Below are 25,452 nucleotides of genomic sequence, written 5' to 3'. Positions count from 1 at the left end.
GCGTTTGAATCGTCAGTGGCAAATTCTTTAAATATGAAAACGTACTTACAGTCTGTGAGTCAGAAGCAACGGCATTGTAGTCTACTCTACCAGGATCAGCAACAGTCCTCCATAAAATGTGCTGCACACATCTGAATATTTGGGTTGAAGTGTTCTGGAACAGTGTTGTAAATACAACTTAACCACTGATTTCTAGTCGTGTCCTCTTTTGGAAGACCGTCGCTTTCACAACGAAACACCCAGCGTCTTCACAACATGGCAGCAGCAACAATACTACAGCAAGAATAAATGTTACGCCTTCTTTCTTTGCGTGAACATTTGGGCGGCGTTATGCAAATCTTCCCACACAGTGACGTAGACATGTGGGGGCGTATTTAAACGAGGCGTTTTAGGAGGCTGTGGACGAGTCTTAACTTTTATCCCAAATCTCTTTGGGTTTGAGACTTTAGTCTTTGCAACTTTAGGGATCTTATCTATTCACGAACAGCTTGTCACACTCCAAAGAAAAAGGAAAACTTGAAATCGCATCATATGACCCCTTTAAATTTTTCCTTTCATATATTCTCTCCTTGTGCATGCTTGTAGGAACTGAATAGAGGAGGGTGACACATCCTGACATGGTTGTTGGAAAAAGTAATTGGACAAATGTAGAATTTTCTACAAAGTGATTTCTCCACCCGTGTCTGCATGTGCCATCAGATGAGACTCGAGCACATTGCTCAATTTAAGCTGTTGTCCTAAATCCACAAACCACTCAGAAAAACAAAGTATATTTCTGCGGCCTGACCTCGATGCAGCTCCATGGATCAGCACCGCCCTAATAGCGGAGGCAGCGGCACATGGCCTTTAAAAGCATGCGTGGAGTAAAGTTCAGGTGTCAGTAGTTCAACTGATTTATAATGGCGAGGCGCGTCTTGATTAAGTGCTGATGTCACTGGATTCCTCAGCGCTCGTTTGCCGAATCAAGCCTCGCAGATCCAACAAGCAAGACAAATGGCCGAATGAGCCATGGTAACCTTTGTGTTTCCCTTTCAGGCTTCGTCCAATCATGTGCCAGCGGAAGTGCAGCGCTCTCCCATTTGTTTTATTTATGGCTTTGCTCCTGCCGTAATGCACAGGGACTTTGGGCGGGAAGCAAATACAAATGAGCAGTGTGTTTTCATGCACGTGTGTGTTTTTTGCTCCGCGGACCTGTCACGGCAACAATAATCAGCCATATTTTTAAAGCCCGTTCTCCTCTAACTATCAGCCGTAGACGTGTCACCTGCCGCAGGTGTCTGTGTTTCACCCTCCCATTCGCTCTCTGCTGCCGTCAACGTTCACTTATTCTCCCCCGTCCTGTAGCACCTACAAAGGAAACATCACAGGCTCGTTCGAGGGGGCAAACGGGTAAAAAAACAGCAGCAACACCGATCGGTTGCCGGCAGTGTCATTTGTGAATAAACAGCGTGTCAGTCTGACTGGCTTTTTTCCTCTGCTGGTTGCAGACAGGCCTGTCAAGCTCTGGAGGATCCTGACAGCTAGTGCTACAGCGCTAACATTACACCACTGTTCACCTCCGACATCAGGAACAGGCCTCGGTGTGGTCACTGATGACCCGGTGGAGAGTTTTAATACAGTCTGAATCAGGGTTACTATACAAGATTTTTATTTGTCACGTACACAGTTATATACAGCAGTGAAATGTAAATCCGCTCCATAGACTGTCCAATTATTTTCAAGTATATACATAAAAAATAAACATACAGATAACAAGACAGTAACAAAGAAAGAAGCCTGAGAAATACAGGGCATTGCAATAGACTTAAATACAGTTATGGTTAACTGAAACTAAAATTTAAAACCATTAAAAACATTCCATAAAATACATTCATTCAGGAAGGACAGTGGTGCCGGTACAGACATTTAAAATGTTTCAGAAGATGTATATTTCAAATAAATGCTGTTCTTTGAACTTTGTTCATCAAAGAATCCTAAAAAAAAAATCAAATGTATCATGGTTACCAAAAAATATGAAACAGCACAACTGTTTTCAACATTGATAATAATCAGAAATGATTCTTAAAACCATTTTAAAATATTTAAAACCATTTTAAAAAGTTGCTACTTAAAATAAATGTTAACTAAAATTAAATACAATCAATTATATTTAAAAAATAAAAAAATATATAAATTCATGTAGTTGCAACATTTAGTCAACATTTCTTAAATTAATTTAGATGTACTAAATTAACTAAAAGTAAAACGGAAATAAATATAATAAAAACTATAAACACACACACACACACACACACATATATATATAGAGAGAGAGAGCGAGAGAGAATAAAAATGACAAAACCACACTAAAAAGTAAAAAAAAAATTAAATTAAATGTCTTTTAGGTTGTCAAGATTAGATGAATTACATTTGATTACTTTAAAAGAATATACTTAAGTGCAAACTCAATCTATGTTATTTTCAATTAAATATAAATGTATTATAGTTTAAGTTCATTTTAAATAGTTAATCTGAACTTTGGAGTGCTTTTTGAGCCACTTAAGTAGGACTTAAGTACATCTTTATGAGCAATTTCATAATGTATTTAAATATATTTGTAATTACACATTTTAATGATGAAGTTGCAGTTTAGTACATTTAAAATCTATTAACTTGAAGTGCAATATTGAATAACACAATACAGTTAAAATTATAATCAAGTAGTTTGTGCTTTAGTATGTTACTCAACACATCAAATAAGTATACTTACAGCATGACTTTAAAACAGTGATTTTAAATGTACTTTAAAACCTAGACTGATAATATTACATATTTTTAGAAGCGACACAGTCATGAAAGTGAGCCTCCCTTTAAGTACACTTTAAGTGGCCTTTTATTGCATTGATATTATATTATCTGAAAATACAGTTTTATACTTAAATACACTACAAATGCATATTGAATACTATTAAATGCACTTCTTTTTTTCTTGCAAGGGCAGGCTTTTTCTTAGGATACAAAAAATATACACAATAATTAATCCAAAATAGCATTAGTGATAGTGATTTTCATCTCAAGTAAAATTTGTCAAAGATGCGGCGAGGGCTCACTACTTAAATGCTCCCGTTGGCTCCCATTGTCCTGTCTGGAGATGGGAATGACTAATTGGTGGTAATTGTTGGTAATTCCCCATGTGTCCGTCTCCTTTAAGCCGTTCCTGTGTGGTCAAGAAGGAGATATCCGTTATTGATGTGACAACGCAAAATTGAAAACCTTTGGCGGCGTGTCAACCCCTAATTAATCGCTCTAATTTCATCTCACCACAGCTCTTCAGCCATCAAATGAATGCGATTACGGTGGCGAGAGCCATTTTGTTGCTCAAGCACAGGAGGTTACTCATGCTAATTAGCGGCTAGCCTGGAGTAGACAAGGGCCTGGGGGTCAACCAGAAGAGTCCTAAATAGAGCTAAACGGTCACATAATGACCTCAGGAACACGTAGCCATGCTCGTTCTCATTTTCATAATGTATTACACTCAAGTCCACTTGGACACAATGGGGTAAGAGGCGATTAGCATGCGCTGGCCTGAGCCTGTAGGGCCGTGCTAACCGATACTTAGCCTGCATTTAGACGCATGGCACTCATGTTAATGAAGTTTGGTCTCATAAACAGGTCATTCTGTGAAATGGCCTAGTTTGAGGATTAAAGTAAAATTTTAAACACTGTTTATCAGAGAATGTAGTGTTTATTGCATTTATACAATGGCATCAGCGATTAACTCTATAATTTGACATTACAAAGTTACAAGGACAATTTAATACTGATATTTTGACAAGTCCACTATTTAGTTGGCTACTATACAAGATTATGGTAACAGAATTGACAACAAAACATAAGATAAAGTGCTAAAAATGGGTGGACTGTTTTTCAGAAACAAATTCAGACTTTTATTCAGAAAGGATGCATTAAATTGATCAAAAGTAACAGTAAAAACATTTATAATGTTGCAACATGTTTCTGTTTCAAACAAATGCTTTTCTTTTGAACTTTAAATTCATCAAAGAAACCTAACAAATAAAATGGATCACTGTTGCCACAAAAATATTGATAATAAAATATTAGCTAACATTGATCATAATCAGAAATATTTCTTAAGCAGCAAATCAGCATATTAGAATGATTTCTGAAGGATCATGTGACACTGAAGACTGGAGTAATGATGCTGAAAATTCAGTTTTGATCATAGGAATAAATTATATTTTACAATAAATTAAATCAGAAAACAGTTATTTTAAATTACAAATATATTTCACAATTTTTACTGTTTTTATTGCATTTTTGATCAAATAAATGCAGTCTTGCTATAATTGTCATTATTTAAAGAGATACAGTCTGAAGCATCTTCATGAAAAGAAAACAAACATTTAGAAAAGGTTGTTGAATTCTTGTCAATGTTGACGCATAGTAAAATTTGAAATCAGCTATTGATTGTCAAAGGCTTTTTTCTGTCTACAGAGGAACACAAATGGCTCACATTTTGCAGAAAGTGTAGTGACGTCAGATTCCCCTCATCCTCCTGTTTAAGAATCTGTTACGTCTATTGGTCGTTTTACCAGCTCTAATTAAAAGCAGCAGACAGGCGACGTCTCGTAGCCGTTCCCTCAATATACTTAAGATTTAAACGCTTAACATTTAGTCAAAGATCAATAATTGATCAGGGCATGTTTATTTAATGTGCTGTAATGGAATATCCCTCTCTTCGCTGTACACACACAGGCCAGAGTGTTTACCGCTTATCACCACATGATAAATATATTATGAGAACATCCTTCAATAATTGACATAATGCAAGTGCTCAGAATGCTGCCGCCAGTGGTTGGCATCAGTGTGTGTGTGTGTGTGTGTGTGTGTGTGTGTGCGCAGCAGCCAGAGGGACAGCTGGGCCCCACACGGGTCAGGTTGATTTTGGCGTGGAGGTTCTGATGTGTTGTATGTTGTGAAGGTGGTGGCGTTTCCTGCGGATTGAGAATGACTGGAAGAGGAAAGACGAATCCTGTCCATTTAATGATGCCCACCAGTCCAGCCGGAGCACAAGCACACTCACATATGCTAAAAGCTGAAGAAGGCCGAGCAGTGCAGACAGGTAAAATACCCACCGCACATCAGCCTTAACCAACACTACACCTGATCTGAGGGATTCTGAAGCTTGACAAGGACAGCAACTCTTGACCGACTGTACTCACAACTGATTTCAGCCATTTTGATGTTAAAGGTGGGGTAAGTGATTTCTGGTAGCCAATGTTGATATTTCAAATCACCAAAACAAACACACCCCTACCCCAAAAGGGTCTCGCCCCTATTTTGATAGCTCCGCCCCACACATTTGTACGCATTTTGTAGCTATAATTTACAATTCTCTTGCTTGTCTACAGTTAGATTTTTTTTCATCTGAATCTTCAGGGTTTATTTGAGCAAGGCATCCTTAAATCAGGCGCAATCAAACAAATTTTTTGTATTAACAGTATAAATTACTTCCATCCAGGAGATGATAGTGTCCCAATATGTAAAAGAAATGTATAATTGTAATTAAATACAATTTCAGTTTTTCTACTTTAAAATTGCACATTAATTCAGTGTTACTTACCATTTCTTGTTTTTAAAATTTACCTTCAATTTCTGAATGAACATTGTCTTGTCTGCCATCTAGATTGTAGGCAACACTTCACAGCAATGGATACATGCAAGAAGGTTGAAGGCGGTGTGGTTTTCACATGGATATAGAGCCTTAAATTGCTGTCTAGGTAAGTGTATACTTGAGGATCCCCAATTTATTGGGCATTTTTTGTTAGTGAATCTGAGATCAGCTTAAACTCCTAATTATTTTCAGCAGCGAGTCTGCCAGAAGCTACATGAGGATGGTTAAATGCAGCTTGTAGCCGATCTGTGCGAAGCCTGACCCAGACCAAGGCTAAGTTTGTTGTTGACTAAAGTCAGTCTGCTCTGAACAGGGGTGGACTGTTGCTTTGCCAAAGGCTGAGGGTTTTGTAGCCAAAGGCAATGACCATCCTTTGCCCTGGGCAATGATATGAGCGATGCAGCGAACGAGGGCTGAAAACATAGCTGCTTCTACAGAGCGGATCTCCTGCCATCACTGCTTACGACGCATTGCTTTTTTTCAAGAGAAAATGACATCTAACTGTACTTTTTGACATATTCATGCAATAATTATTATATTAAGAGTTGCATGCCAATGAAACTGAAATCAGGAAAAAAGTAGCGTGTTATTATCATGTTTTTTGGGCACTTTATGAATAAGATTTTCCTATTCCGTATTTTTTTTTCTTGTCTTCTATATATATATATATAGTGCTGTCAAATGATTAATCGCGATTAATCATTTGACAGCACTATATATATATATATAGTGCTGTCAAATGATTAATCGCGATTAATCGCATCCAAAATAAAAGTTTTTGTTTACATAATATGTTTGTGTACTTTGTATATTTATTATTTATATATAAATAATAAATATACAAAGTACACAAACATATTATGTAAACAAAAACTTTTATTTTGGATGCGATTAATCGCGATTAATCGCATCCAAAATAAAAGTTTTTGTTTACATAATATGTTTGTGTACTTTGTATATTTATTATTTATATATAAATAATAAATATACAAAGTACACAAACATATTATGTAAACAAAAACTTTTATTTTGGATGCGATTAATCTTTTGACAGCACTAATATATATATTCTAAGGGAATGTAAGATTATATATATATTCTAAGGGAATGTAAGATTATTTTTCTTACCTTTTTTTTTTTTTTTACAAGATTTAATATCTTAAGTAAGTATCTTAAGGAAAGTTTAGATATTTGTACTGGAAAACAAGACAAAATACTGAGTTAGGATATAATTATTTTCAGTGTTGAAGTATCTTGTAAATACTATGATACAGGAATGGAAATCATTTAATATCATGATATATATTAAAATACCATTTTTTATGGCATTTTTAGATTTTATTTTATAAATGTTTATCAGGCAACTTCCCAATTATAATAAGTTATAAATTTATTTCTGGTCATTTTTTGTAAGATTTCCCAAGTACGCACAAGCAGAGATTGGCCTAGTGCACTCTTGTGCTACATATTTACATTTATGCATTTAGTGAACACTTATCTGAAGCTTAACCGCTGATCTCTAATTTAGAAAGCATTTCTTATTGCATGCGAGTCAAATGTTTAAATTGGCCTGATCAGGCGTAGCTAACTATGGTCACACGTTCCATTGAACTCTATTGGTAATGATAGAAGTTGAGACCGTAGATGCTTTTGGGAAACACACCCCAGATTGACAAAGCAAACAGCCCTTGGAAAAGATCTGCAAAAACCACAGACACTTTGCATGGACTTTGCTACATAGCACGCGTCACAAACATCCAAACCGATTCGATGATCCTCAGATTCTGCACAGTCAGAAATGAGGTAATAATATTCCATATTAAACTTTATTGGACCAACTATTTCCAAAAAGCTGTAGTGAGTTTTAAATAGCAGGCTCTCTCTCCATTAAAGCCTTCGTCGTTTGGCTTTTTGTGGGAATGCGCTGTACATCTGGGCACCACATTGGCTTCCACGGTGGCTGGCTGGCTTTGGCACACATCGTAAGCCCATTACAACCCCAGTCTGCCAGGCCTCCAGGAGCCCGAGCGGCGGGCTGCGCGCCAGACCCCTCCACACCACTCACTTCAACAAACAACGGCGAGAGAAACCCGAGACGCCGAGAGTCACTGACCTAATGTTCATCTAGACCAAGGGTCAAGGCCTAGTTCACACTGGGAAGCATCGCGTGTCAAGACGGACGTGTTGATGTGTGTGAAAATGGGAGTTTCTGCTTCCGTTCAGCGGATGTCTGCGAGGGTCAAACACGGGCGCAACTTCACGTTTGCTGAGGGTTATGCAAGATCAGTGTTGGCGCACCCCTGTATTCTAGCCACTAACTCCAGCAGAAAACTTTCTGCAAGTCAATGACCAAAAGACCATTAACTAGCTTGGGCATGGAAGGATACATACTCATCAGGGGTGAAAAAAATGACTAAGGTTCGAACCCCCTCCGCCATTTTCAATACCATGGGGGAAAAAAATAAAAATCAAAAGTGTGTTGTATAACAACCTTTTTAACTCCTGATGGCTTTTTTTTTTTTTTCTAATTTTTTCCTTTTAGATAGAACACATTTTTTTTAAAGTAGGCCTAATTTGCTTCAAACACATGAAATATTGCTCGCTTTTTAGTTAGATAATTTCATCTGCATTTTTTTCATTTTTACTTAGAGATCATTCATGGAAAATTTGCCATGCTTAAGTGGACGATTTCTGCCACCTGGTAGAAATACAAATACTATTGAAATGAATGTCATGATATGACCACTATGACCACTAGATGGCAGCAGATGATAATTTACAATTTCCACTCCGTAATATAGCTCTTTTCACATGTTTTGATTTTGGATTTATATTTAGACATTATAAAATCACTATTATACCATTTAAAAATCACTTCATGTTAAAGTTCAGCATTGTTTTATACTAAGTATGAAGTAGCAAGAGTTTTCAAAAAACTCATCGGATCTACTTGAATCACACAAATGGCCTATTTTGAATTCAAAATGGCAATTTTTTTATATCCTTGTTAATAATCTTCCCTTGTTAATAATATTTAGAGATAATTAATGGAAAATTTGCCATATTTTCCATGGAAGATTTCTGCCACCTGGTAGAAATACAAATACTATTGAAATGAATGTCATGATATGACCACTATGACCACTAGATGGCAGCAGATGATAATTTACAATTTCCACTCCGTAATATAGCTCTTTTCACGTTTTGATTTTGGATTTATATTTAGACATTATAAAATCACTATTATAACATTTAAAAATCACTTCATGTCAAAGATCAGCATTGTTTTATACCAAGTATGAAGTAGCAAGAGTTTTAAAAAAACTCATTGGATCTACTTGAATCACAAATGTCCTATTTTTAATTCAAAACGGCATTTTTTTTATATCCTTGTTAATAATCTTCTCAGTTCCTTTCAAATGTAAATCAAATGCCAATTCACAAACATTGTGACTTTTTTGTTTTTTTAGAGATACTCAGAAATTAACTTATATTAACGTTAATCACTTTGCTCTCTTAGGCAACAACGTTAAATGTTGAATGACTTTATAGAGTAAGCTTACCAATTTCTGTTAGTTCACTTGGATATTGCTGTCCTTATTTTAATGCATTGTTCTTTTTCCGCTTTGTCTTTTCTGTTCTGCGCCCCAGAGCGTTTCTGCACCAGTAATGTGTCGAAGGGTGAGCGGTTGATATGTAGGCCTACTCAGTTTATTATACATTTCGAACTCATTAAAAATGCTAAAAACCGTTAAATAAAAATGTTTCATTACATTATAAGCTTTTTATTATTTACAACGTTTTATCACAGAATGATTTCGGCAAAATGGCGCCTCCATGCACAGCATATACTGCATACCCCGTTTTTGCGCCACGGGCAAAACATGCAGGTACAATGACTGGGTGACCATATATTTCACATGGGCTGTAATAAACTCGCATTCCAAATGCTCCACCGTTCAACCTTTTAAAAATAATTATCATAATAAATTCCAGTGCAGGTTTTGTACTCTAATAGTCACTAGAGGTTTTCGGATCAGAAATAACACACAAATGGTGTACAAGGACACTGACAAAACAAAACCAACAACCCAAGAACAGAACATATAAAAGCATTAGCATTTCTGTGCAGTTCCTGTCATTTAATACATAGAAATTAATTAAATGTGTTATTTTTATTTTCTCAGTTTTAATGTATAGAAGATTGTTAAGGTTGCTCTATAATAATTAATCAAAGCTATTTTCCTATTATCTCAGTTTTTCCTGTAATTAAGCCAAATACGGTTCTGATTACAGGACCCAGAGGAACTTGGTTTCAGCGTGGTTTCTCTCTGATCATAAAGCTGCCAAAACCATAGCTTAGAAAGAAATGTGGTTTCGGTTGGTTGTGTTAGTTATTTCTTTTCTTTTTTTTTTGAGGATTAATTTGCCTTAATCTGAGAGTTTTTTTAATTTTTTTATCTTATTTTATTTTGAAACAGTTAGAAAGAATTTAATTGAACACTGCAAAATACAGTCTGAAAGACAATGGTGTTTCACATTTGAACATGTTTTTGCAAAACATGCATTGTAAAATGCACTATAATCTCTTAAAATACATATGATTCATTTTTGATTATGTGAAATTCATTATGTGGATAACACTGATATATTATGTTTGTAATATCACTTAACATTAATGTGTGTGTGTGTGTGTGTAGTATTATAATTTTATGTTAATTATTTTACATATTTTATAAATAGTATCTAATTTACATAATGACAAAAACCTGGATTTATTTATTTAATTTAAATGCAACCATGTAGTGTGTGTGACAAGATGTGCATTAACAAATCACACCAAACTGCATTTGGTTTTGGGATTCTCAATTATAAATTACCATGACAACTAGCGTCATCTTAATGTATTAATGTCCAGTTAGAATGTGTTTTTGTCTTTAAGCTCTAGATTTGTGTTAACGCTGTTTGCATTGCTGTTATGTAAAATGCTTTGAAACTGGTGAAATAATGAGGCCCACAAAAAAAAAATAGTGATTCATTTTTTTATATTTTTTACAGAACTGAAGATTTACATCAAAGGGGATACTGCAGGGAGTGGACTCGAAATTTCTCAATAATCTGTCAAAACTGTACAGCATTTCAACAAGCAGCCTCTGGTTACCGTGGAAACATTTACCCTGTTTCCAACACTGTCACATCTTAATGGTTGAGAAAAAAAAAATCACCTAACCGAATGAGGAACAAAAAAAAAGTGTTTCATTCCATAAATCAGTGTTTGTTTGTGATGCGCTCCTCCGATCAAGGTTTTTCTTTGTACAAACTCTCCACAGCCGTTTTCTCTCCCAGTGCATGAAACGTGTTCTCAGGTTTCATATGTACTGCTATCATATCCAGTGATTTCTGAGTGAGGTAATATGTTGGAATGAGAGTATATGATCAGCTCTTCATCGTGTGTGTGTGTTTGTGCACGTGATTTACTCAACCATTTTCATCATCCAACAAATGAAAGTACACATTTTCTGATGTAGTTCGTTTAGCGTTGCTAAAGGGGCTTCAGTGACTACACTGCAGGATAAGGCACGTGACAGTCAGGCTAGATTACGCTGTAATTATTCACATTATAATCCAGTTTCCTCACACTGACTCCTGTGCATGAACATAAATAAGAGGTTGACGAACAAATGCATTTCCCAGCTCAGTCTCTCTCTGTAAGCATGGTTGGGGGAAAACATGAAAAAAAAACAGAAAATAAAACGCAAATCACTCTCTTATCAACAGATCCTTCAGTGAAACTTGAGTCTGCCCCAAAATGCAATACTCTAAACGAAGAGTTTCTTTTTCATGTCTCGTTTTTTAGTCTCTTGAATTGGATCGTCCACATTTGTAAAGTTCCTGGCCTGTACAAAAATGCCCAGGTAGATCGGTTTACGTTTCAGACAGATGTAGTTTGTGAACGACTAGCATGGTCAGCGATGCTCATGCTTGATTTCTGATTTATGTGCTCCACAAATGGAGGAAGCAGATGAAGGTGCTGAGCAATCTGAGCATCAGAAGAGGCTGGTTAAGGTGCTCTGCGATGGACTCCGGCATTCGTGAACGTCTAGGCTGCCCGGGACGGAGGTCAGTACGGAGGTGACGGTGGGCATTGTGGGGTTGGTCAGGTCTGTGAGGGTCGTGGGAGTGCTGGATGGGCTCATGGAGGCGTTGGAAATCTCAGAGGCCGGTCCGGACGGCGTTCCTCCAGGCAGGGTCGACCCGTCCAAGGCCTTGTCCACACCCGTGTTATCCTGGCGCAGGAGGTTTCGTCTGAACTTGGCCCGAGCGTTTTGAAACCAGACCTGCGAACCGAGACGCCAGACGTTAGAAATAAACCACAGATGAGAAAACCATGCGATGCTCAGGGGAAGAACATTCGTCTCATCAAAGCCGAATGATGGCCGATGATAATTAGTGCTTTGAGGTTTTATTTTTACTTGAATATCTCAGATTTTTACTTTCCATTTGTCCCCTGGATGTTTTGCCACAGCAACTGCGTTTAGTTTTTTTTCTGGTTTCAGTGATATCTGACAAACAGCTGTTTCTTTTATTTCCAGACATACTATAACACCTTGTGTTTTATTTGTGCATGTAATTAATTCAGATTTCTCTCTTTCAGGAACTAATTAATAGCATTCCATTGAGGAGACCAGGCTTGTGAATTACATTTGATTCATTCCTCAAGTCATTTTTTAATCAGTCTAATTTGTTGCTGATGTGAAGGAATGTGCTGTTTTTGACAGTGTTTTACTAAATACGTATATTGGGTTATATGTGACCCTGGAGCACAAAACCGGTCTTAAGTCGCTGGGGTATATTTGTAGCAATAGCCAAAAATACATTGTATGGGTCAAAATGATTGATTTTTCTTTTATGCCAAAAATCATTAGGATATTAAGTAAAGATCATGTTCCATGAAGATATTTTGTAAATTTCCTACCGTAAATATATCAAAACTTCATATTTGATTAGTAATATGCATTGCTAAGAACTTCATTTGGACAACTTTAAAGGCGATTTTCTCAATATTTAGATTTTTTTTTTGCACCCTCAGATTCCAGATTTTCAAATAGTTGTATCTCGGCCAAATATTGTCCTGTCCTAACAAACCATACATCAATGGAAAGCTTATTTATTCAGCTTTCAGATTCATGCATACAGTACACTCACCTAAAACAATATATACAATTTAGCAAATCCCAACTGCTTGAATATTATTGTCTCAAAATGTAACTATAATATCACTTAGTTCCGTTAAATATACAAATATGTCCTACTTTATCTGCATACATGCATTATATACACTATATAGCAAATCTTATCTGCTTGATTGCTTGTATTGTCGCAAAATGTAACTCTATTATTGTCCAGCTCTAATCTGCTAAATGCAACTGTAATGCATGAAGATATTATAAACGTCATCATCGTGATTTTCTGTAAAGCTGCTCTGAAACAATGTGTATTGTGAAAGGTGCTATACAAACAAATTTGACTAATATAAAAAAACTAAAGGCTTTCATGGTCAGTATGCTAAAATCTCAAAGCTAAAATGACTTGCATAGAGCGAAAACGATTAGTCTAAATGAAGCGAGTTTTCTGACCTGTAGAACACGCTTGGTGAGGCCTGTTTTCTGGGCCAGCTGTTTCAGGTCCTTGGCGTCAGGATTGTGGTTGATGGCAAAATATGACTTCATGGTCCTCAGCTGATGGTGTTTAAATGACGTTCTCATGCGCTTGGTCTTCTGGCTGGTGCTGTACTGTGAGTCTCTGTCCATTGGATCGCCGTCATTTTCGTTGCAGCTCAATGCTGAATCCAAAAACGCAAAATGTATTAGCTGTGTTGCTGTTATTGATCCCAAAATGAGTGCATACATTTCAAAAGCTTAAAACTACACATGCAAATGACGTTTTCCCTAATGCTAAACTTGTATAGTGTAGCACTGCAGTTCTAGTTTGAATAAATGCAGAAAGCTGAAACTCGACAATAAATACATGAGATGCAATGACAGAACGATCAGATGCTGTGATGAGAATGAGGACGTGCCTCTCAGATTCTTTTGTTTCTTTGATTGCACTCCAACATTGTGTTTAGTCTTGGATTTGACTACACAAAGGAGCCACAGCACCATCATGTTGCTGTGTTTGCAACTTACTGCATGCATAATAATCTGCATTATGCTGTAGTCTTACATCATGCTCTTTTGGTCTTTTTTTTTTAAACAATTTGATTCTAAATGCAATAGACGTGTTTTGAAAGCATGCAAGTCTGCATCATGACTTTTATTTCAGTTTTCAAATCTGAGTGGTTTTACCCGTTTTTACAGCAACCCCACCCCCGACATATGGCCATATCTTCGTTTCTGTTTTTATGGTGTCTTGTGTAGGATTTGGTTGTGAAAAGCCCACACTATCTGTCTGGAACACAAGTGTTTAGGAGATAGGCCTGTCTGAATGTGTCAGAAATGTGTTTGCGCCAGTTCCAAATTCTTGGCAGAAGTTTATGTGTTGCTAGACGCATGACAGTTCAGAATTATGTTTTCTCTGACAACTACAAATATTAGTCATTGAAAATGGTCTGATCAACACTTCAGATAATTAACCTTGAATGCTTTACAACGCTGCACATGGTGAACAAATGTTTCCTCCTGATATAAATATGGCCATTGAGAAATACTGCTACCTTTACAGTGATGCACGTCAAGAGCAGTTATCTTCACTGAACACAGAATTATTTATGTGCACATGGTTACTGTAGTATTGCAATGATGAACTGTGTCTTTATTGTTCTTGTTTTTCAGGTTTTGATCTCGCTGTTGTGTTCGTGCTGTTGTTTAAAGTGTGAGCTGATGGGGGCAGCAATGATCTGACTGTGTCTGACTCTCAGAGAGCAGAGATACACCAAAGTTCACTCGCTCTAGTTAACTCGTGTTTTTGTCAAACGGTTGATCTGATTTCAAAACGTTTCTATTTTCCATTTTAAGTCCATGTAAATTTAACAGTTCTTCAGAAGCCGGTTAGTCCACCAAACAAGAGCGCAATTGTTGTGATAAATTTGCCAACTTCAATTAACGATCCCAAGACAACAAGATTTACAAAGCAACCAAACATTCTGAGTTTGAAGTGATAAAAAAGCATCGTATTTACACATTTTACAGTGGAAATATAGCTTGGAGATATAATAAAAACTCGTGATAAACTTGTATTTTATAGTTATAGTCAACTATAAAAGTATTTTAGAAAAACATTTTATTTATTCATTTCGCTTTCGCTCAGTTTATCTGAAATTAAATCCTGGAACCAAAGAAAATGATGAATATTCGTGAAGTTCGTAGATTATATCGTCTTATTTGATTAAAAAATTGTTTTTTACCCAATGGGCTAATATGCTTTGTTTGGACGAATGCATAACATCTTTTTTAGAGCAAAAAGCATAGTAAATTAATCCGTCTGAATTTGCCTGGAAAAGCTTAAGTTTTTCCCTTTCTTTCTTTCTTTCTTTCTTTCTTTCTTTCTTTCTTTCTCAAAGAAAATGATGAATATTCGTGAAGTTCGTAGATTATATCGTCTTATTTGATTAAAAAATTGTTTTTTACCCAATGGGCTAATATGCTTTGTTTGGACGAATGCATAACATCTTTTTTAGAGCAAAAAGCATAGTAAATTAATCCGTCTGAATTTGCCTGGAAAAGCTTAAGTTTTTCCCTTTCTTTCTTTCTTTCTTTCTTTCTTTCTTTCTTTCTTTCTTTCTTTCTTTCTTTCTTTCTTTCTTTCTTTCTTTCTTTCTTTCTTTCTTTCTTTCTTTCTTTCTTTCTTTCTTTCTTTCTTTCTTTCTTTCTTTCTTTCTTTCTTTCTTACACTTGTATTTAATCTTCCGGAGGTCTCGACTAGCATCTAAGCCATTTTCCACTTGTCAGTCTCTGTAGTCGTCATCATTCCTCTGTTTGGTCCTCAAGCAGGGGCCCAAATGCCCCGCTGAGGGGCCCGAAATGCCCGAGCGAACAAGTCACGTTGTTCCAAATTGTTCAGCACAAGCTCAAGTGCTTTAGTAGAAATCTGTGATGTGTGTCGATTGTCTTTTTTTTTTAAAGTGGCGGATTTTTGTCTTTTTCCTAGTCTAAAGAAGTGAACGTATTTCTCTCGTTTTTTGGAAGAAATATATTTTTTAACAATGTAATAAAAACACGAAATGTTTAATACAGTAGCTATTATGATATAGTAAAGAATTGCGCTCTTTTACAAAACTATCATCGCTTATGCTATGCTTTATGAACTTTAGATGTTTCAAACGAATTGGAATGTAAAAGTATTTTGAATGTATAAAAAGAAATTAAATATTGAAATATTATTCAAACAATGAAATATTATTTTTTAAAAACAGTTAATTGTTTAGTCAGGACTGCACTTAAATGGCTTTTTTAAATGTTTCCCGCATTTTTACAGCTTGTTTTTCGCTTTTTTCCCTATTAGAAAGTAGTTTATTTATTGCATGTGTACTTTCAATTAAATAAAAATACAATCATGTTTATAAAAGTCGTACTTTATTGTTCAAAATAGTGGCAGCTAACAGTATTGTTTAAGCGAAATCTCACTTAAGGTTTTTGTCAATTCACCAGACTTGTTTTCATCTTGCTCTGAAACGATCTTGTTGGGTATTCAGTGCCGCCCAAAAAGTTTCGTAAACCTGTAAATTCACCGAAATCGCAGGGAACTATTATGCTAACATAACTACGCGCTGTTAAAAACAGTGTTCAGATGGGAAACAATGCGTGCAACACGTTCAAAAATTAAAATGAAGGACAAATAATGTTTATAAAAGAATAAAACGAGCAGTAAACCAGCAACAACAACAAGTTGAGCGATGGTCTCACCTGCATTATAAGCCGCCAAGTCCGCTCCGGGCCCAGGGTTCTTCCTCTTTCGGGGCCGGCCCTTCTGCACCGTGTTCACGCCGTTATAATAAGCCAGTCCTAGAGGGCCCGTGCTGCCCAGTCCTTTATTAGGCGCTACATCCGTGTGATTGAAAAGCGTGGGGAAGTCTCCCTGGATGAGCGTTTCAAAGTGTAGCCTGCAGTACACCAGACTGTCTTTCATGCCGAAGTGGTCCCCAGTCGTCAGCATTTTGTTGCAAGTCGTGCAGGTGAAACAGTTCAAGTGGTACACCAAATCCCTGGCCCTCATGACCATTTCCGAGGCCGAGATCCCGAGGTGGCACCGGGCACATCTCTGCACCGAAAACCTTCTGCGGGACAATAGAGCAGCTGTGACCTTTCAGCATACTTCAACCAGAAGGTGGGCCCACCACTCATGAGCCTGACATTAAATGGGCTGCTTCTCATAATAACCTTTGGATAAATTATAATTTGCAATTCTACATTATAGCTACATTTTTTTTTTATCTGGCCCTATGTGGACATGCTGAAGTAAAATAATGCATTAAACAGCAGGATGCGTTAATAAATAGTTGACTCGTGCAGTGGAATCTAGTCTCGCCAATAATTACGTCTCGAATAATTACTAAATAGCTTACAATTGAGATTGACGTGAGCTGCAGCCTCATTTGAACGTAGAAACGGGTAAAGCCTTCACTTGTATGATTATCTTAATAGGCCTCTCGCCTCCCTCTGAGTATTAAATTGTACAGTGACATACAGAATCAGTGCAGTCAGCTAAATTTCGTCCAGATATCACACACTAAAGCGTTTTTCTATATAGGTTTTGCTGCTTTCTTTTTTTCCCTCGGTACAGAAATGTTGTATTTCAAGCAAAGTAAGATTATCGTTTCTGGATTTTTTTAGTTTTATAATGAAGTCCAAAATCATCTCGCACTGCAGAGACGACTTAGGCATGTTGCTACATGATTTGTTTCTTTAACTGTTACGAGAATAGAGTAAAATCGTTGAGCAGGTTAAGGAGATTCTGGGTTATTGTAATTGTTATTAAATTGCATCATGATGTCTTCACAATACCTAGACAGAAAAATGTAATTTTTCTATAGAATGTTTAGTTAATTTAAACAAAAACGTTAAATTTTAGGCAAAAAAATGATTCCTTGAATAATTTTAGTAGTTTCTGTATTAATTAAAGTAAGCTATTATTAGTCTGATTATTAAAATGTACAACTACGTTTTCACAGACATCAACAGAAAAAAAAAACATTTTGGCTTTTTTTTCTTTTATACAAGCAATGAAAATTAGTTATGTCGTTTCTGCATTATTATAAGCGTATAATGACGAAACCACATCAAAATACAATCTACAGACAAAAAGCAGGCTTTGGCGACAGGTTTGCATTTTTATTATTTATCCACAAACGAAAATGTCACTCCAGGCGAAGGAAACGCCGTAAGATCGTGCAACTTTTGAGTAAAGGAGTTTGCTCACCTGTAATAGTCTTCTTTGCAGTAGATGCTTCCGTCTTTGCTGAAGCAGGTGAGTTCAGACTCCAGGTTGAGTTTACACTCGCAGCACTTCAGACAGCGCATGTGCCACTGCTTGTCCACGGCGAGCAGGTAATAGCGGTCAGAGATCTTCCCTCCGCAGCCCGCGCACAGAGCCAGCCGGTCCCCGCTGATCGAAGGCATGCTCTGCACAAACACAGGCGAACAGCGCGCTCATTAAAGGCAGGAACTCAAAGCCCAGTTTCATTCAAATACTCTATATCTACACCATTATCTGCTGTGTTATACAAATGAATATTTCTAATGGCAGATTAGTAACCCATAAAATACACAACGCGTGAAAACACTATTTTACGCATTTGCTGATGAAAAATGTCCAAAAAAATCAGACATTACTAGTGTTCGCTTCTGTAGAGAATGGGAGGGGCGTGAGATTGAGAAGATAAATATAGAAGTGTATTCAGTGAGTGAGTGTACTCTGATTTGTATTTAATATTTCCCGTGACAACGGAATGCCACGAATAATAAGAAAATAACCACAAGAAAAGATTACATTATGCATGCCTCCATTCACGTCGTTTTTTTCTTTAACAAAGGCACAGTTTGGAAAATGTGATACATATATAAGCAAATTAATCAAAGGCTGAGCTTGTTTTATTGTGTTTACGTTCGGCGTGTTGTGTGGCCTTAGATACACACAGCAAACACACTCGTAATATATGTAGGCTTCTACACACACACACACACACACACACAATTGTGTAAGAATAAAATATTGTTTTATTCTTTAGCATTTCTTTATTTGTAATTTTGGATTTGTCATCGTGTAAGTTTTGAGATGCAGTGTTAAAAATGTCAAAACATTTGTTTTAAGCGTGCATTATTGCTCAAAAAATATTGTAGGCCTAATGGTAATGGATTTAACGTAAGGTTCTGCATTGTCTTTTTTTTTTTTTTGCTGTTGTTAATCACAGATATTATTGGCCAAAACAATGGCAATATATTTTAGTTGGATCACAACATCTGCTGATGTTTTTAATCGTAATTATATCACTCGTATATTATGAAAAAATAAAATATTATTTTTGCGTCACTTAAAGTTTAGCAGCGCTGCATAAGCGTTTGTAAAATAATGAGAATTTCTTTTAAGTATATCAGTATATGCACAAAACCGAATCTGGATTTTCTTGCGCGCTAATTGTTTATTATTTCACCACTTTATCGAACAACCACACTTTTACAGTAGAAATTAAATTGGACAACAGGCCATTTAAAATTGATACAATTTCTCGTAGCTTTCTGTAACTATTTGCATTCCACACATGACAAAAGGTGTACAAGTAATGCATTGAAGACGAGGCCTGTAATTTTGGCTTTGCAGAAGTTTGAAGCTTGTTTAAATGGCCAAGATCGGAATCACATCTTGGGGCTTCTATTGCACTGTTGGAATAACGGTTCAGTTAGCATAGGCTGTTAGGATTTCCAAGCAAGCGCCTGGAGCGAGAGGCATGGCTTTCTCCTACCGTCTCTGTTTCCCCCATATCTATGGCCGAGCTGATAGTCGCCGAATCGCTCTTTCCTCTCCGCTCCATTTCTTCCATAACACCATGCATCTCGCCTCCAGGCAGACCGTGGAAAAGCATCGTTGCCGCAGATGAGACCGAATAGCACGTGTTTCCGTCAGATCTGCAACCCAAGATTTCCGTGAGACGCACTTCTATCCCTGTGCAGTTCATATGGCCTCTCTCGCTCTCATCAAATAATTCCCGTTTGGAGGATCTGATCGGTCTAAACGGTGTTCGTTTATCAGAAATGTCAACTCCGTATTCTGATGGATTCTTTTAAATGCATCGAAGTGTGAGATCGCAAAACATGCAGCCAGATTGGTTTAGCCTATGAGAGCATTCCGGAGCTTTGAGGACATACCAGCTACTGAAGCCCCTCTACATGTGTGACACTGGACCCTCCTATTTCTTCGTGAGTAACTTTCAGTTACCACATTTTGGACATGCATTTGTCAGTGTAAGAGTTCAGTTTTTCTTTCTTGTCTTTTCAGAAATCAGTTTTGGAGCATGACTGCCGCCGGTCATCACACACACACACACACACACAAATCCGTTATTGCATCGCCGAAGAATAAAAAATATATAATCCCGAAATGACTGGGAGGAACGACTACAATGACGATTCAGATTCTGCAAGCGGTAATATCTTCATCCACGTCTCTTCACCTCCTCCACGACAGTTTGTCATCACACGCACACCAAAAATGTCAAATTTCAGCAGGCTTCAGCTTGGGTAAAAATCAACTCAAACGTTTGTTCTAACAAATGAGGTGGTTGTCCTGTCATATACAGCATTAGCTGTTATTGTTCGTCCCGCATGCAGTAGAGGATCAGCATGTAAGCAACTGAGAAGGAGGAGGAGTTGAGGACACTTTGGGTTTGTATAATCCAGTGAAGACAGTGAGGTTCCTTGCGCTCTTCCCTCTCCAAACGTGAGCAAACCCACCGCGCCTTTTCTACCGGGACTTTGACGTCACGCCGTTTCGTTCGTGATTATTGGCTGCTCGAACTCTTGATATACGCACTGTATCGAATTGTTGCAGGGATTTGAATGTCAGCTGGACCGAAATTTGATGGTAACTAAAGACTTTCTGAAAAGACATTTTTTCGACATTAATTTCTTTTTTTATAGACAAGTTAAATGCGTTGGAAAGCTTAAGTAATTAGATTTAGTGAGCATCGGCCTTGATATGAGCGACTCGCAGTGAGATATAAACTTAAACTTTTGCGTCTTCGTCTGAAGTGAAAAGTGAATCGCTCCGATTTGTGACTTGATTTCATTAATTCCATAAGTCTATTGTTTAATATGGAACTGTAAGTCGATGTCTCATGCCATGCAGTGATTAATGTGAAAATAATAATTTCTCTTTTTTTAGCATTAGCTCAAACGTATTGGTTTTCGGATTGATCTGCTTCACTAGACAAACCGCCTCGGTGTTATAGAGCACCGGCCCCGGACAGATCCCCGTGACTGCTTTAAACAAAAGGATCCAGAAGAACGGAATAGTCTCTTCCTACTGACAGCATTGAATGTACAGTTCAGAGTATCCGTGAGAAGTCCAATTAACGTCAGTGTCACAGTCAATTCGGCTGTTTCATCACTCTAACCTGCTTTTAAAAAAAAACTCTATATTGTATTGTTCTACCAAACGTTGGGAAGATGCAATACTAATAATCTCTTTCATGTGCGTGGTTTTCTTCACATTTATATTTTTCACATATTTTAGTGTTCCTCGTAATATTTTCTCAATTTTTAATGTCATTCTGGGAGCATTATATTTTCCCCAAAATAAGCTTTCATTAATAATATTATATATATATATATATATATAAAAATCTCAATGATGTGAGTGTTTGGAAAGCTAAGGAAAACACTCACAATGAATATCTCGGATCATCCATTATTAATGGCCGTCCTCTTTTGTACCTCATATGGACTGCTGTGAAGCACTGGTTCCAAATCCCAAAAGGCCATATATTTGTTTTACTCATTCAGTCCATCCAGTATAATAGGTGATGATTCTAACAACGCATAGAGAGACACTTCTCTGATGTCCACGCAGTGACTTAAGGGTTAGAAAAACGGACAGAAGCGATTAAATTTAGCATATAACATAGTTATTTTCTTTTTACATTTTAGTCAATTTTTCTATTTAAATGTTTTTGCACTGATTTTTGCGGTGGCGTTTTCAGTTGCTCATTTAGTTTTTTAGGTTTTGTTTTTACTCTAAAAATTGGCGAGACAGTATTAATTTCGAGCCCTAGAGAGCAGCGGACCTCAGGAACAAACCAGTGGGAGACAAATTCATACAGCCCCCACGTGACTCGTGTTTTAACAAAATAGGTATGATAGTTCGACGCAAAAATCAATTGATTTTTGAGTGCCACTGTTTGAAAGAGTTAATATAGCAATGACGATCCACAAATAAATTGATGTATATTTTGTAATGCTTATATATGTTGTACTGTGAAGTCCATATGCTTCACTATAATCAGTCCTTTAACCTAATTAAAAACATGTTTTGCTGACTAAGCGCTTTAATAGCAAATACTGCTCATTCAAACTTTGTTAGTGTATTTGCTTTGGCCTTCCGTTTGCATTATAGCCCACTGAACACGAAAAATTTTAGCATGCACAAAATAATAGCCTATAAGTAGTGCAAAAATATTTCACATTTTGTGCAAAAGTTTTGAAATAATGTACATGGCGCAAAAATTATAAAAATGCTTAGGCATTGTTTTACACTATATTAGGTTTAATATTTACTCTCTTTGTGGAATTTCTGCCAAATCTGTTTGAAATGTGTTTGGGTTTAATTACAATTCATAAACAATGTTCTTGTACGCCGTGTTAAAACCAAAATCCTTATTTCAAGAAGCTGCGGGAAGAGCTCGTTAGTTGCTCAAAAAATTGTCATTGGTTCTTGTTTATTCTTCAAAAAGCTTCTGCACCCTCTAATAGGACAACCTGAATGTAAGCGTGTTTCCAAGCAGCACAGCAGATTAAGGCTGGCATTAACTCTGACACAATATCAGCTTGTGTCTTATAAACAAACACCTGGCTTTTTGACAACACCACGAGCTTCACATACATTGCTGGGAAGTGTAACCGTAGTGAACTATGTATTTTAATTCAGTGCTGTGAACTAATAAACATTCTTTAAAATTGGCCGTTTATTGTATGTGGCTCATAAATTGTAAATGATGTGATGTAATCGATCGTCATTAGCTATATGATGCACTTGAAGGCTATAGGTTCAGCTCACTGAATAAAGAAAAGTCCCTGCTGGTTTGTCTCAAACATACGGGCCATTCAACCGCTTTAAGAGGAAAAGTACACCAAGGAATTTAACCCATCATTTTTTAATCTGACCTGAGTGACATTGTCCAAAATATTCTTGTTTTCATGTGACTTTTTCTGTATCACACAGTCACAATAATAAGAAGGAAAAAAGACGGTCAGCAAGAGAAAACAGCAGGACGCTGCATGCTAACTCGTTTTTGCAGTAAGTGTGCAATAGCGTCCAATTGTGGGAATCTGGGGGAAACCCTAGAACAAACACTCGACTGAAAAAAGCCACACATTTGTCCACTGATCCAAATATTTAGGCTACTCACTCAATGAAAAATAATGGAATGCGATACGTTCCAAAAATACACACTATGAGCTGTCACGAGAGGAACAGGTGCAGCTACTGTTATGTGACAAATATAACAGTTAATTTACCACAGTCCTGGCAATCATTGGGGCCTATTAAGCTGATCTGAACTGTGATGATAGTAGTAGGCTAGCCTATAGTAGCTAATAGTAATGTAGTAGACAGATAGACTATTAATAAAAAGTACCCACGGCATTGAAGGGCATGCGATAATATTAAAGTTTTATTGCACAAATATAGAAAGGCATGTTAAGCTCCCAAATCCTTATGCAAATGAAATCCTGTGTAATACCCTTAATTGAATACATGCATATTTATAATGTGCGCTCTCTGTGTAGTATAATGTTGGCTTATACATTAAACATTTCAGTGCGGGATATCGTGAGGTGTGTGCGAAATATGATAGATTTCGTGAACCCGTCAAATCTAAAAACTGCGGGTAAGGGCAAAATACATAACCTCTAAAACTTAAACAGCACATATGTAGTGTGTTTACAGACAGTGTGCAAATTAGGGGGGATTTCAGAGGATCACACATATAGGCTATTTGTATTTTTCAACAGGGGTTTTCAAACGTTTCATTAACGCTACAAGTTAGCCAGAACGCATAGCGATTTTCACCTAGACGTTTTCGCTGGATGGAGGTAACCATAGCAACAGTACACTGCGCACGCGCTTTCCAATAGCATCAATTTGCGTAAGCATCACAATTTTTGTATCACTTTATTATAAAATTAGAATTACATAATAAAGATATTAGTTTTTACATATTTTTGAAAAAAATAAAGAACGTTTTACGTGACAAATTGCAATTTGCATTGCGTGAGATGAACCTCGACAGATTATGCCCTGAAAACTACCTTTACAATTAATAAATTTAAAATTATCTTTAAACAGTCGACCATTTGAAAAGTCACTGTATAATTCGTATACTATTCATAGGCTATTTCCCCTTTCCCCATTGTTTAGTTCAGTGTGGTTTCATATCCTTTTGTTTTACTCAAGACGTTAGCCTACCTATTATTTATGAAACAGTGTCTCTGATTTCATAAACGTCTGCTTCATATTCCTCAGTGCTGTTTCAGTCAGATCTAATAACTGGAGCTCGGTGTTTAATATGGTTTGTACTCAAACACCAGGGAAAGCGAGCACGTTTTGTCTTCCGCCTTTGTATCTCTCCCCGTGATAATTCTATCCAGCTCTGATCAAACCACTGATATTTCTGTGCTGAGATTTGGGGCTTTCAGCACGAACGAATGGAGCAACACTGCCTACCCACTCCCGGTGAACGGATCGTTAATATTTGATCCTGAGAGAACTCTGGAAGCTGGGCTGAAAAAATACATTTTATTTTTTAGTCTATTAGTAAACGATACAGTATAAAAATAGATATTTTGAAAGTGAAAATTAAGACACAAAAATTTGTCAACACAATTAAATAGACTCAATGAAACGATACATGGATTTTATTTTACACACAGTCAGAGCATCTGTTGGCTGTCTTGCGCGTTCTCTCGGCTCTGAATTAAAAGTGGATGGATAGTGCTGTTTCGTGGCCCTTCTTTTAACCTGTTAATGAGTTCAAGGGTTGCCCTTTACCTTCTGTCTGAATCAGATTCTTCCGATGAGGTGTGAGAGCGGAAACCAATAACAACTTCCTCATCATGACAAGACTGATGCGAGAGGAACGAGTGTTCATACAGGACTATTGCCAAAGTATGATACAGACTACATTATGTGTTCGTGGCTATTTAGCCTAGGCAATTTAATTCAGATTGACTTAAGGGAGAAATATCAGAAACGTTAGTATGTATTATTGTATACATTTATTATTTATACAGTTATGTATTATTTATACATTTACATAGTTACACTGTGGGATTATATTATATTTATTATTATTATTATCAATAATAATAATAATAATTAAAAAAAATAATGCAGACTTAAATGGTTGCCGCAATGTATAAACACATGAAATAATAGACGTGTATGAGAAGGTCGTCACTCCAGTCTTTCTGTCTGTAGTCCTGTTAATTAGAGAGAGTTGGGCATTCTAGGGGAGCGGAAGATCTCTCTCTCTCTCTCTCTCTCTCTCTCTCTCTCTCTCTCTCTCCCCC

General features: G+C 36.8%; 1 protein-coding gene and 1 long non-coding RNA gene across 5 annotated transcripts in view; both read right to left on the bottom strand.

Moving 5' to 3' along the window:
* Positions 1 to 10,765: 10,765 nt before the first annotated feature.
* LOC107671037 (LIM/homeobox protein Lhx2) lies at positions 10,766 to 20,700 on the bottom strand. Of its 4 annotated transcripts, XM_016463882.1 has the most exons (6): positions 20,035 to 20,699; positions 19,632 to 19,794; positions 18,092 to 18,294; positions 16,579 to 16,949; positions 13,312 to 13,517; positions 10,766 to 12,012 (listed from the first exon to the last, which is right to left on the bottom strand). In XM_016463882.1, exons 2-6 carry the CDS (start codon positions 19,749 to 19,751, stop codon positions 11,722 to 11,724), a joined length of 1,191 nt encoding a protein of 396 aa, XP_016319368.1. In that variant the 5' UTR covers positions 19,752 to 19,794; positions 20,035 to 20,699; the 3' UTR covers positions 10,766 to 11,721. The 4 variants fall into 4 exon arrangements, with proteins under 4 accessions (XP_016319368.1, XP_016319367.1, XP_016319366.1 ...); XM_016463881.1 differs by having other exon boundaries at positions 16,579 to 16,946; positions 19,632 to 20,700; XM_016463880.1 differs by having other exon boundaries at positions 19,632 to 20,699.
* Positions 20,701 to 21,026: 326 nt separating this feature from the next.
* Positions 21,027 to 25,452, bottom strand: part of LOC107670993 (uncharacterized) — a 17,102-nt gene continuing 12,676 nt past the window's right edge. Inside the window, exons 2-3 of the long non-coding RNA XR_001632144.1 lie at positions 24,547 to 24,554; positions 21,027 to 21,039 (exon numbers count right to left, since the gene is read on the bottom strand). This is a non-coding gene — a long non-coding RNA (uncharacterized LOC107670993). The remainder of the gene's footprint in view (positions 21,040 to 24,546; positions 24,555 to 25,452) is intronic.

This window comes from Sinocyclocheilus anshuiensis, unplaced genomic scaffold, assembly GCF_001515605.1.
Source record: "Sinocyclocheilus anshuiensis isolate Anshui unplaced genomic scaffold, SAMN03320099.WGS_v1.1 scaffold332, whole genome shotgun sequence".
Classification (NCBI taxonomy): domain Eukaryota; kingdom Metazoa; phylum Chordata; class Actinopteri; order Cypriniformes; family Cyprinidae; genus Sinocyclocheilus; species Sinocyclocheilus anshuiensis.
This window is presented reverse-complemented; position numbering and strand designations above follow the sequence as displayed.